We start from the raw sequence: 13,007 nt of genomic DNA, 5'->3' as shown, positions 1-13,007 counted from the left end.
AATAATTACATTGTGATATTATTGTGAAATAAAATGTCTCATTTCGTGATATAAGATTTTGGTCATATCACCCACCCCTAAGCACTAGTAAATTGTTTAAATGTCTTGTGTGGGTGGGTGGAAGGGTTTATGCAGGGGTGTGGGTGTTTGGGGGTCATGCAATTGTGTGTGTTCTCAGCTGTTTGGAGGTCGGGGGAGGAGGAGGAGATTTCTTAAAGAGAAATTCAAAGAAGTCACTGCAACACATAAAGCAACTTGAATGAGGTCCAACATGCAGGAAAGACTTTTTATGCCTCAGTTTCTTGGTCAGATCTTGAGAGGTGGTCTGGTCTTCCATGATTTCCTGTAAATGTGGAAGAGCCAGAGGCAGGTCCCAGGCAAGGATCAGAGCCAACTACGAAGATCATGTATAATAGCTAAGGGGGGCAGAAAAGAGCTTACCAACTCCAACCCCCTGCTGCATGTTTCCATTTTGTTTAGATCTAATCTGAGCCACTTCAGGCAAGTGCACACCTACCAGCACACACAAATGCACAGGGAAGGAACTAAAAATAAACAAAGAACCTGAGAGAACACACGAGTAACGATAAACACTAGCGATTCAAAGTACAACACAGTTTAAGCTGATAAAGTCTCACAGTAGTAGACCTGACAAAGACGAACAATTGGAAATTGACACACCCACACAAAACTTCTTGACTTTTCACTCTTGATAGCACAACCTTCCAGCATATAATTCAAGGGATGAAAAGTAAACTATAAAGCTGTGGCTTAACAGTTAGCCCAAATGCTCCAATACGTTGAGAAGTGTAGCACTCATACAAGCAGCGCAAGTTTGAGGACATTTCTCCTGCAGTTCCCCCCTCTTCTCCCCATAATTTTCATGTCAGCACTGTACTATACTCCTATCAACAAAAATGGCAAGGCAAAACAGTCAATAAGTAAATATCATTACATAATGACATGCTTCCTTTAAAATGTCCATGCATAATATATATATTCACTTGTTTAGTTTCATATGTTTACTATATTTGACAATATAAAGCACACTAAAACTTCAATTCTCATACATTTTTAAACCAGAACTTTGAGTTGAACATTAAAATGTTCATAGTGAGTTCATCCAGGACATGCTGTCTTTATACACATTTTAAGAGAATTTTAAGAGTATCAAGATAACTTGAAGAAAAAAAAATCCTTGCATGTTTAAATGTAGGCCTATGCACATATATTTGAACACTGTTAATTATAAATTATATGCAGGTTACAGGAGTTAGATGAAGTTATAGACTAGCATATGATATAGATATTACAATCTCACAATATTACAATCTACATACAATCGCACCTATGTAGCAGAAAATGTCAGGTGCAAATTAAACTTAACATCTGAAATTACATTAAAGTCAGAAAAAGAAAATACAAAAGACAATGCTAGAGAAACAGTTAAAAAAGAACCCTTTTTGGTGATGTATTGATTACAATTAAAGGGTTAGATTTCTGTCCCTCACATTGCAGAGACTGCAGCGTTATTACCACTTTCAAGGCCCAGAAAGGTCGTAAAGACATCTTTAAAATAGTCCATGTGACTACAGTGGTTCAACCTAGGGGTGTGACGGTTAGTATATAACCGTGAGATCGACGGTTATAGTTGAACACCGTCATTAGATCTCTATAACCGCCAAAACCGTGTTATTAAAATATTTTTTACAAACATTTTTTATCATAGAGAATGTTTAAACACTAATTAAAAACAATTGTTAACAGTCTGTGTCATTAATGGTCTACGTCGTTGCCAACTGTATTTGATTCTTTGCCAAGTACCAACGCAAGTTTTGTTTTGTAAATCGTCAGACATGATTTTTACCACTTCATTAAGATTTTCTTTGTAGGAAGCCTTTCTTTAAAGTGAATTTCGTTTTGTACAAATTGTATCTAAATTTTAATAAATGTTTCATCAACCAATTGCATGTATTTAATAAATAAAAAGCAAATGGCAATATAATAACCGTGACATGGAGGCGCCGGTGCGCCGCGTTCACTTGCATTGCATTGTGAACAAGAGCGCATCTCATCGTAAATGAATGAAACTCATCGTAGGTCTATGCCTCATACATTACCATTAAATATCTTTGCTGCATCCTTTCTAGAACAGACAAGGGCTTTCTTGCGGCTCGCATCAGCAGAGCATTGCATCGTCCATAGACCGCAAAACAATCAGCGGATGGCGGGCGGGTGCGGCTTTGAAATTTTGTCAAAAAACGTTGGTGCGGATGATGAGTTTTGTGATGCGGTTGTGGATGAAATAATACCCCAATAAGCTAGCCAATAATGTGCCGGCAACCTGGCAGCGCTGCACGGTGTTGTGTGTTTACTACGTGAACAGCGTCAGAGACTGACACGGAAGAGAAGAAATTGTTGAATAAAGTTGTTATTTTTGGGGGGGGTTTGCACATAAAAAGTATTCTCGTCGCTTTATAACATTAAGGTTGAACCACTGTAGTCACATGGACTATTTTAACGATGTCTTTACTACCTTTCTAATTTGTGTTCCGATGATGGATGAAGGTCTTACGGGTTTGGAACGACATGAGGGTGAGTAATTAATGACAGAATTTTCATTTTTGAGTGAACTAGCCTAACCCTTTAAGCTGTCAGTAGCACAAAGCACAGTGTTCATGGGACCAACCTGCCAGTTAAGTGTTCAAACAGCTATAAACACATACACACTATATGTCAAATATGTGAAAATGAAATCTTTCAATCACTAGTGAAAATCTCCAAACCTGGATTACTGTTTAGATACACTTTTTACATGTCCCACTGCTTTTTGTTTCAGTCTGAAACTGTAACCAAAATTCAAGACTCCAAACACTTCCCTTGTTAGCTATTCCACTGTGGGACATCTACAAATACACACAACAGATCCCTGACTGGACCTTTTACATCTTCTTAAATAAAACTTCATGTCATCATGTAGAGAAAAAACTTGTAAACATGTCTGATCCCATCTGAAACCAGACCCGACGTTCTTAACCGTATTTTTGTATAAAATATGATACTAGGCATATGCCCAATAGTTTCCACCAATCAACAAACATCATGTAAAAAGATAAGCCCTTAACATCACCACATACACAAACTGCATGCTGGGAGCTTGTAAACCTTAAAAGAAATCTCCAATATTGTTCAACATGCAATTGTTTGTTCAGACAACTCTGTTAGACTAGTTGGTACAAGATTTAAGAATATTGGTTATTATGTTGATTCAAAGTAGGCTAATTCACATTTTTATTATGTATAACTCAAAAGCTTATACTTTGTGAAAAGTAATTGCTTTTTTAAGTGTATACTACAGATCTTCACCACGGTAATAATCTCCTGAAGCGTGGAAAATGAACAGAATGCCATGAATGTATAAACACGTAGGGCTGGCCTCATCTCAAGGCAGTCCTGAACGTACACAGGATGTATCAGACAGATGACAAATAGGGCCCTGGGACCCTGGCTAGACACTCATAGCTAAACATTCATGGATCAACATTCATGGATCAGCATTCTGGAGCAACGGGTCATTCGGGAGTCAGGCAGCTGAGAGTTCCTTCAACTGCCATGACATTCTCAGGTTTTCGAAAGACGACAATGTCCTGCAACAACTGAGTAACACAGTGACTGAAGAGCCATGGCAAGATAGCAGAGTGTTGTGAGGGAGGTGTGAATAGCCTCTTTAGAAAGAGTGCAATGACCATGTCCCTATGAACACAGTGTGTATCTGTGCAATGTGTGTTCTACGAGAATCTTACACACCACTGGGACTCTTAACTCCATTGTGTTGAAGTTGAACGCTGGGTGTAAACAGCACTGACGGCTTTGTAGAGCGCTAACATGGCAGGGTTATAGACATTACGGTTTCAGCAGTCAACCAGTCTGTCCTCCCCGCTCTGACCAAATCCATCTATAAATCTGTACATTTTAAACTTAATTAAAAAAAATTACTTTAGAAATGCAGGACCACAACAGTGCTGGGTATGATACATTTTCTGGAATCTTCTACCAGATTCACATCACTGGGTGTCCTGAGTAATGACAACCTGTCTCTGTGACAGCCCTAGGGTATATAGGCTAACCAATCAGAAACCCTGTCTGAGATTTATTTTGCTGACAGGTCTTTGGAGGATGGAAGTTTTGGAGAAAGCCAGGGTTTTCTATCTATGCCACCACAGCTGAATCTACAGTACTGTGGAAAAAAAGTTGTTTTTTTTTTTTTTTTTTAAAGGAGTCCCATTATGATATTTTACAAAGTCTTAATATTGTTTTTGGGGTGTACTAGAATAGGTTCATGCTTGACTGTTCAAAAACACATTATCGTGTCACATATTTTACATTATTGCAGCACCTCTCTTTCCAGTCTGTCTCAAACACTGTTTAGCTTCTGTTTCGTAGAAGCCTTGGAAGCCTTCCAAAATACAAAATGTTCTCTGATTGGTTAGCTGGCCCAGTGTGTTGTTATTAGCGAACCGCTTTGCGCGTGTTCTGTAAATGTCACGCCCCTTACCATAACCGCGAGTTTCATCTGCTCAGGTGTAAATATTAACGGTGGCATCAATTTTGTCATACCCCTTCGAGCCAGATTCAGACCCTGAGAACATTTGTGAACAAGAGGATAGTGCAGAACCTTTGCAAGCACAGGATTTTACAGGACATTTCAGAGTGGTAAGTTCCTAAGGACTGTGAACAGTCTTACATAGACTGTAGCTAAACACTACATCAACACTGTAATGTTAGCTAGCAGGCTAGCGGAGCCAAACAGCTTTGCCTGTTGTTTACATCGTAGCAACAACATAAAAGTTATAATAGAAAACACAACAACAAATAATAAAACATACAGGTTGTGATCCATAAACAACTGACTGTCCCGACGAAGTGGGAACAGCTCTGTTTTTTAGGAGAAGCTTTTGTGTGTAGCCGGCATTGTACTCTCTTAGGTTCTGGAAGCTGTTCTCCATAAAACGTGCAGCACACAGATAAACGTTGAGGTTAAAATATTCAAGAACAGTGTTAAAAACAAATTTAAAATCACACTTTTCTAAGTTTGTCCACCTTAGGAAGACCAGGGGGTTTTGGACCCGGGGTGGAAAAAACAGCATCTCTTTGCATGGCAACAAGATGCTACTAAAGCAGGTCTTTGTTTTCTCTAGTGCAGCTTAACCAGCTCTCGCCCCCTTTTATAAAGACAATGCCCCCTTTTTGCATATTATGTGGGCAGGGATTATTTAAATGAGTGACATTGTGACTTAGTCTAGTCCCAACAAGCCGTTTGTTGTAGCCTACTTCTTGAAAAGTGTTTTCTGTAAAATAAAATATCTCTATTTGGAGTGGATTTGATCTTTGTTACCTTGCAGATCTTTTTATGCTCAAACAGCAACGTTACACACTAACTAAAGTTGAAAAAGTGATAAATCATAATAGGACCCCTAATGAAAAAATTCAAAAGGATACACAGTTTGAATCTCTGTAAGGCAGTGGTTCTTAAACAGCGGTCCTCAGCAAACATCCAAAGGGGGCCGCAGGATGAAGTAACAGTATTTAAATTGATTTATTATTATTAATGCTAAAAAGACATTAAATGAAAAAAAAAAAAAATAATAATAATAATAAATCACAAAATGAATGGTTGATTAATTTAATACATCAATATTCCCAGCTTCTGTTAATAAATAAGTTTGAAAACAAGCAGCTTTACCATAAATATCGAAGAAATACTGGAAATAATTTAGCCTATCTGGGGGCGGAATCCTTGACTCACTGAATCAGTCTAAATCAGCTGAAACAAAACTCACTTTCAAAACAAAGTTTTCATTACATTATCAACTTTTTATGGATGCACTATGTGATTCTGAATTAGAAATAGGAGAAAAATCAATTGATGGAGTATTTATTCTTAATTATGAAAATGTGATTATGCATTATATAAGCAAAGCTAATTACATATTTTACCATTTTGTGACCATTTTGCCTTTGGTTAGAATGCTATAGTTTGTCATATTAAGTAGGCCTACAGCTTACTGGTTAAGTAAAGCTCTTTTTTGATGAGCTAGAAAAAAAAAATCACATTAATGTGCAATGTTTTTAACAGTCATTGCAGAAGGCGGATATGATGCTTCAGGGGGGTATGATCTTGTATGACAAGGGCATGTAGCCTAGTTGAAGTTAGCAAAACAGTGTAAGAAAACGGCTGAAATCGCTTACAGCACCTTTAATTTCCTCTATATTTCTAATAAAACCAAAATCCACTCAGTGAGGCTTTAATAAGGCCAGCCTAGTGAGTGTCGGGAAATGAGAGCATTGTTTTTTTTTATACTTCATGCAGGGAAGCTAAGCTCGGCTAATGCGCCGGAGTCAGTGGGAGTCTAATAAAGACTTCAGACAAACACCTTGAATAATCTCGCTCTCTAGCACACACTTTTTTCCTTTCTATCATTCTCTGTGACAGCCTCCTCTATGGTGTTCAAATAGCTAAATTAAAATGGATGAAAAGTAGTTAAAATTAGCATAATGTATGGGCCTAGTGTAGAAGTGTGTTTTTCAAAAGGGATAACATTTCTTCTGGGATCACAGTTCAAGACTATCTAGCACACACAAACTGGACCTATCCGCAGACCACAATATCACAAGTGTAACATCTTGATGTAAGCATTCATGTCACATGATGGTCCTAAAAAAAGCATTTCCCATGAGTGAGGAAAGCTAATTATAAATACAACAGTGACAATACCAAAAAAAAAAAAAAACCTTTTTACAGTTGTGTTTACCAGTTTGTGGGCCTATTAACTTTGCGTGAACGAGGAAAGTCGTTATGGCCTCTCCTGCTGTTTTGCGAGCAGTTTTAGAGAATATCACAGGAACAGAGGGTGGTGGGAAGCATTTCACTCCGAAAGAGAACCTGAATATTTTCTCCTCCATCCGTGAAATGTTTGCTTCTCTTGCTCACATACACCTCACCTGCTATTGTGCATATGGAAATAAGCTTTTAATGCACATGTACATTTTCTCAAAAACGCTTGAGCTCCCCTGCTTCCAAACTCAGTGTTTTGAATATGTTCTCTAATGAAATACGATAATTTGCATGTAATTTAATATAAACTCAAAGCTAAAGAACCAGTATGGATCAAAGATGATCTAGGGAATTGGTTTCCTACAATATTGCAATACCAAAAAGTACTTGCGTTCGTTTGATCAAATCCTCCTGCTGAGAGCAAACGCAAAATCATGCACCTCCACAGACCTCCACAGATTTTCAGATGAAATTATATGACAGCCAACAGTAACCAATGTTCCATTTTCACCCAGTCCCCTCCCTGCAGAACTAACATGCCTCTTGTCCAGGAGGGTACAGCCATCTGTTGTTTGTTAGGAGGTAGAGAGTTTGTGTGAATGATTATGACGGTATTTGTGTGTGTGAGAGAAAGGGGACAAAAACGAATGGGGGAGGGAGTTACGAGTAGAATATGTAAATGCAGACTAATGGTTTTGTCTGTGACTGGCACTTGGGGAAAGACTGTGAGTGAGCACTGACAGTCACTTGAAAAGTGTGGAAAAGGGTTGTGATTTATGAAATAAGAGCCTGTTTCATCCTGACTCCACTTATCTGCATGGATATGTGGGAGACAATCTGTGGGGGGTTAGGTTAATCCAAAGAAAAAGTCTGAGTGCAACGTCATATTAACCTAGTTCAAGGGCAAAACATCCTTTCTCACAACACAAACACAGAGCTCCAGCTGTCCAGCAGAGTATAACCTAGACAATGGATTCATCATCAATAGACAGACAGACAGTAAGATCTGTCATAAACTGTCATATTGGAATCACACACATCTGTTTTGATTAAATCACACACTTCTGTGTGACTAACTATTCTGTGTTAATCAACCCAATGACACATTAGAACCTCTGACGTCACACAGGTGAGTTTGAATCCAGGTGTGTGTGTGATGTCTGGCTTTCAGGGACAAGGTGTGTTTCCATGTCATAAACTTTGACATGTAATGAAAAACTTGTCAGCCTTCAAGCAGTAGGTCCAGATTTAAAACATGAAGTTATACTGGCAAAAGTTGTTGGGTGGATTAAAGGTGCACTTTTTGTTTACATTTAGCTGTTATTCATCAGAATAGTATCAGTATTTCTTCACGGTTATATATTGTTGTTGCGGTTATAAATAGTAGTAACAGTAACTGTGAGTTCAAGTCTTCCTTGGAAGTGTAATTACAAAGTCAATGTCATTCAAATCACTTTGGTCAGAGCAAGATGGCAATGTACCTTTTCTACAAAAAAATACAGCAAGGTTTTTAACTGTACTGAAATTATGAATAAAGATTGCGCATCAGGTGTGTTTTTGTGTTTTTCACGAGTTGACACTTACATATAATTAGATGGAGTAAAGCTAAATGCGTATTTGGCGTGCTGTCTGTGGCGAGGGCTCCAAGCTCGGAATTTGGCCCGAACCCAGAGTATTCCCCCCGTGTATAGAAGGGATTACAACTAGAAGTGTGGAGAAGGGGTGGTGGAGGGATGCTGATAAACTGTCAACGAACGAAGGTAGGTCTGCTATATATAGGCTAGCCTACCTCTTACCGTTGATTAACTGTATGCTCTCCACCCGTGTTAATTATGTTAATTATCTGAACGTGCTCCTCCCGAACTTTGTTAATAAAACATCATTTGTTTTTATTAAATTTATGGAGATGCTGTAAACTGAATTGTTATCTATGTATTTTCTATCATAATTGTACAATACTATCTTTACTATTTATTCATGGAACTTAACATGTAAATTAAATCATTTCATACATTTCAATAAATTTATCATCAACTACAGATGCTCCATCCACTGTGTTTTCTAACTTTCTAACACCTTGGAAATTCAAGGCTCAAAGAAAATCCAGAGTTTTCCACTCATAATTATCACATTGCCGTGACTCATAAATGCAATCTGTCTGAGATTACTTGAACACACCATAACTACATTAATTTCATAACAGTGATATGATGTCAAAATGCCGGCACCCATACCATGAGAGGGCAACCCACTCCATGTAAATAAAATCAGCTTTTTCTAGAGAACTGACATGCCTTAAGTCCTTATATCATGTGAGTGAACAATTTTAATGCTATTTCTTAAAAGTTCTGTTAATTTCTCTTTATTAAAAACATTTCTAATTAGCTAAAAAATACTGAGTTCACTTTTAAGAGTGGAATGATGTGTAATGCCCTCAAATCAATCAATGTGCTCCATTGTTTACTTGATTTAATGTCCCCCCATAAAGGAACATTAATCTCCTGCTGGGCTCTCTAAACCAACGTTAACCCCAAACCAAACCTCACTCATCTGACCAGAGCTGTTGAGACCCAGCTGCCTCCTGTTTGTCAAAGTGGGGGAAAAAATAAATAAAGAAAAACAATTCAGAGCATGCTGCTGGGTCACAATCAACTTAACCACTGATAAGTACATGGATTCACACACAGTTAATTCACATTTAAATCCATGCTTCTCATAGCTCATACAGAGATGTACAAACACCATATTTTCCGAATACGCCGTGTGTGTGTGTGTGTGTCCTGGTAAATCCTACATTATGGGGATATATATACACGTGTACACACATAAATAATGTCCCCACAAAGATGGCAATATCCAAAATCCTTGTCCTTGAGGGGAATTTTTGGTCCCCAGGAAAACAGCTTATAAATCATACTAAGTGATGTTTTTAAAAAAATGTAACAATGCTGATTTTTTTTTCTGTAATGGGTAGGTTTAGGGGTAGGGCTAGTGTAAGGGGATAGAATAATACAGTTTGTACAGTATAAAAGTCATTACGTCTATGAAAAATCCCCATAAAACATGAAAACACAGTGTGTGTGTGTGTGTGTGTGTATGTGTGCCCTTGTTTATATTACATTGTGGGGACCAAATGTCCCCATAAGAATAGTAAAACCTGAGATCACCTACATTGTGGGGACCAGCCAGCGGTCCCCACTTTTCAAAAGGCTTATAAATCACACAGGATGAGTTGTTTTGAGAAAGTAAAAATGCAGAATGTTTCCTGTGATGGGTAGGTTTAGGGGCAGGGGCAGTGTAAGGGGATAGAATGTACAGTTTGTACGGTATAAAAACCATTACGTCTATGGAGAGTCCCCACAAAGATAGTGAACCAGACATGTGTGTGTGTGTGTGTGTGTGTGTGTGTGTGTGTGTGTGTGTGTGTGTGTGTGTGTGTGTGTGTGTGTGTGTAGATGTTTGAGATAACCTGAATTATCCTTGGTTAATTTACTATCACTGTCAGTGTTCAAGAGGATACAACTTTCAAGCTGGACCGCATCAAAGATTACTTAACACGCCAGTACTATACTTCCATAGCTTTATAACTTGGGTTTACATTAATCCATAGGCAGCGAAAAACGTCTCGGTGTAGTTGAGAAATTAACGTGTAGCCTAAGCTTCATTGTATCATCTCAAATACCAGGACCATTAATCAAAAATGACACGAAAACTGCAACAAGTGCATGTAATGAAATAAAAGGACACCTTATTAATCATCTCTATGGGTCATTAAACAGTGAGGTCACGGAATGATGAAATATGTAGTAAAAACATAACTTACCCAAAACCGCAAAGGCTATAATAAGCCAATTGATATCCATAGTTCTCCTGTTATCTGCACTGGCGATTAAGTCCAGATATTGCAGAGAATGCAAAATGTGGTTATAAATTCCTAATCGTCACTCAGACCTTCCGAAATCAGCCCGGATGGAGTTATGAACACGTACACCTGTTCGGACCGCGTGGAAGTGCGTATACCGACTCCACAACGGTTCAATTTCTCCCGAGGCAGAAGACCTTCGCGCGGTGGTAAGACGGTTATCCAGCCTCGAACAACAGCCGTATTTTTTAAGAGACGCTTGTGTGATTGAATAAAGCCTTTGGATGATTTTCTCCCAGTAAATAAATTACATCCGCCGTTCAGGAACGAATCCGAAATTGTGAGTTGAACGCTGGGGTCTCAGTTCTCTTGTGCCGCTCTCCAATTCCGAGCGCGAGCAGCCTAGTGAGCCCACGCGTGGAGGAGGAAGAGTGAGACCAGTTTGTCCAGTTCGCGTCAAATAACCGGTTTACTGTGGTCGTGGATAAACTTATATCTTTGCCAGACGGATATGAGCGGATGTGATGCCCGTGTCCGCTCTCCGTGAAGAGCGATACGGTGATGCTGCCGCTCCCGCGATCACCTTCAGCTCCTCTATTGTCACACAGACACTAGGCGGCCCAGCCCATCTCTTACTTTCAATCGTGGGCTGGTGTCTAAGGATATTAGAAGGGGGAGAATCCTACCAAAGATCACTATAGTTGTGTCCCGGTCAAATAAATCTACTTCAGTCAGTCGTGGGGTGGATAAATCACTTTTGTTATCAGTATCACGTTGCCTAGATTCAGTTGTCCTAGCGACGGCGCAATTTACTCTCTTTTTAGACGCACGCGCGCATTCAGTTCAGTTCACTTTGGTGTTAGCATCCAAAACGCTGCATATTATCTTTGGGGATTGCGATTCAAGTGTCCATTTTCATTTTAACAATACACATATTTTTATTTTACAGTCTGTTTTACAACATCCTCGCTTCGCATGGGTTATGTTAGTGTTGAAGGAAATTACACGCTTCATTTGTCGCCACTGAGAGAGCAGCGAGCTCTGTAAACAGTTATTATAGTGACGGGTGTTGTTGACATTTTTAGCTTAATTGTTTACATACGCGACCTCAGGTGAAAGGTTCAATTTGAAATTATATTTCCTATTCTATTCTATTGTCTTGCTTTTACACTTTCAAACTATCACTCCCCCATACCGGTAAATAACCCCGCCCTATTGACGTAGCGCCACTCTAACCACTCCTTTTACCAGGTAACAGCTGCCCCCTAGTTTTGAGTCTAGTCCTTGAAGAAATGCATATATATTCTTTTGTGAATCTGTGTATTATATTTAATGTCAGTATTTCTGTATACTTTACATAAATATACACAGTTTTGTGATAATATAGATTTCTAAACTAATTTGTTGCAGATACATTATTGTTTAAAAGTTTGGGTTTAGAAAACGTTCATGTTTTTGAAAGTCGCTTATGAACACCAAGGCTGCATTTATTTGATCAAAAATACCATATTATTTTTTATTTAAATTTTTTTTTTTTTTTTTTTGGCTTCTTTTATTCCGCAGGGATTGCATTAATTGATCAATAGTGACAGTAAAGACATTCATAAAAAAAAACAATCCATTTCAAATAAATGTTGTACTTTTGAACTTTCCATTTAAATATATATATATATATATATATATATATATATATATATATATATATATATAAGCAGTTTTTAACTGATGATATTAAATTGAGCAGCAAATTAGCCTATTAGAATGATTTCTGAAGGATCATGTGACACTAAGAACTGGTATAATGATGCTGAAAATTCAGCTTCAGAAATGAATGACATTTTAAAATGTATTTTTGATCAAATAAATGCAACCTTGGTGTTCATAAGCGACTTTCAAAAACATTAACGTTTTCTAACCCCACACTTTTAAACAATAATGTAGCCTATCTGCAACAAATTAGTTTAGAAATCTATATTATCACAAAACTGTGTACATTTATGTAAAGTATTCAGAAATACTGACATTAAATATATTAACCTATACTTTAGTACCAGACTGAAATTACCAATTGAAAACAGGGGCATATTGTGCATGAATTTATTGTTGTTCTCCAGCCACCTCCATTTCATTTTAACATTTTATAAAACAGTTTGTAAAACGAGAAACTAGTGTGGATGTACATTGGAAAATCACTACTTGAAATTACTTGACTTTTTTTTTAAATAGATAAAAAGTTGTGTGGATGTTTTAAACTTGCTTTACCTGCTAATTCAGATGACGTCATGATCACAAATCTAATTTTAAGCTATA

General features: G+C 37.9%; 1 protein-coding gene across 1 annotated transcript in view; it reads right to left on the bottom strand.

The window, feature by feature from the left end:
- Positions 1-11,430, bottom strand: part of igsf3 (immunoglobulin superfamily, member 3) — a 154,601-nt gene extending 143,171 nt beyond the window's left edge. The window contains exon 1 of the mRNA XM_079881417.1: positions 10,659-11,430. Within this exon, the coding sequence (XP_079737543.1) occupies positions 10,659-10,698 (40 nt within the window). The 5' untranslated portion in view covers positions 10,699-11,430. The remainder of the gene's footprint in view (positions 1-10,658) is intronic.
- Positions 11,431-13,007: the final 1,577 nt, after the last annotated feature.

This window comes from Squalius cephalus (genome assembly GCF_949319135.1).
Source record: "Squalius cephalus genome assembly, chromosome: 9".
Lineage (NCBI taxonomy): Eukaryota > Metazoa > Chordata > Actinopteri > Cypriniformes > Leuciscidae > Squalius > Squalius cephalus.
Note: the sequence above shows the minus strand (reverse complement) of the source record. Positions and strands in the feature narration are given on the sequence as shown.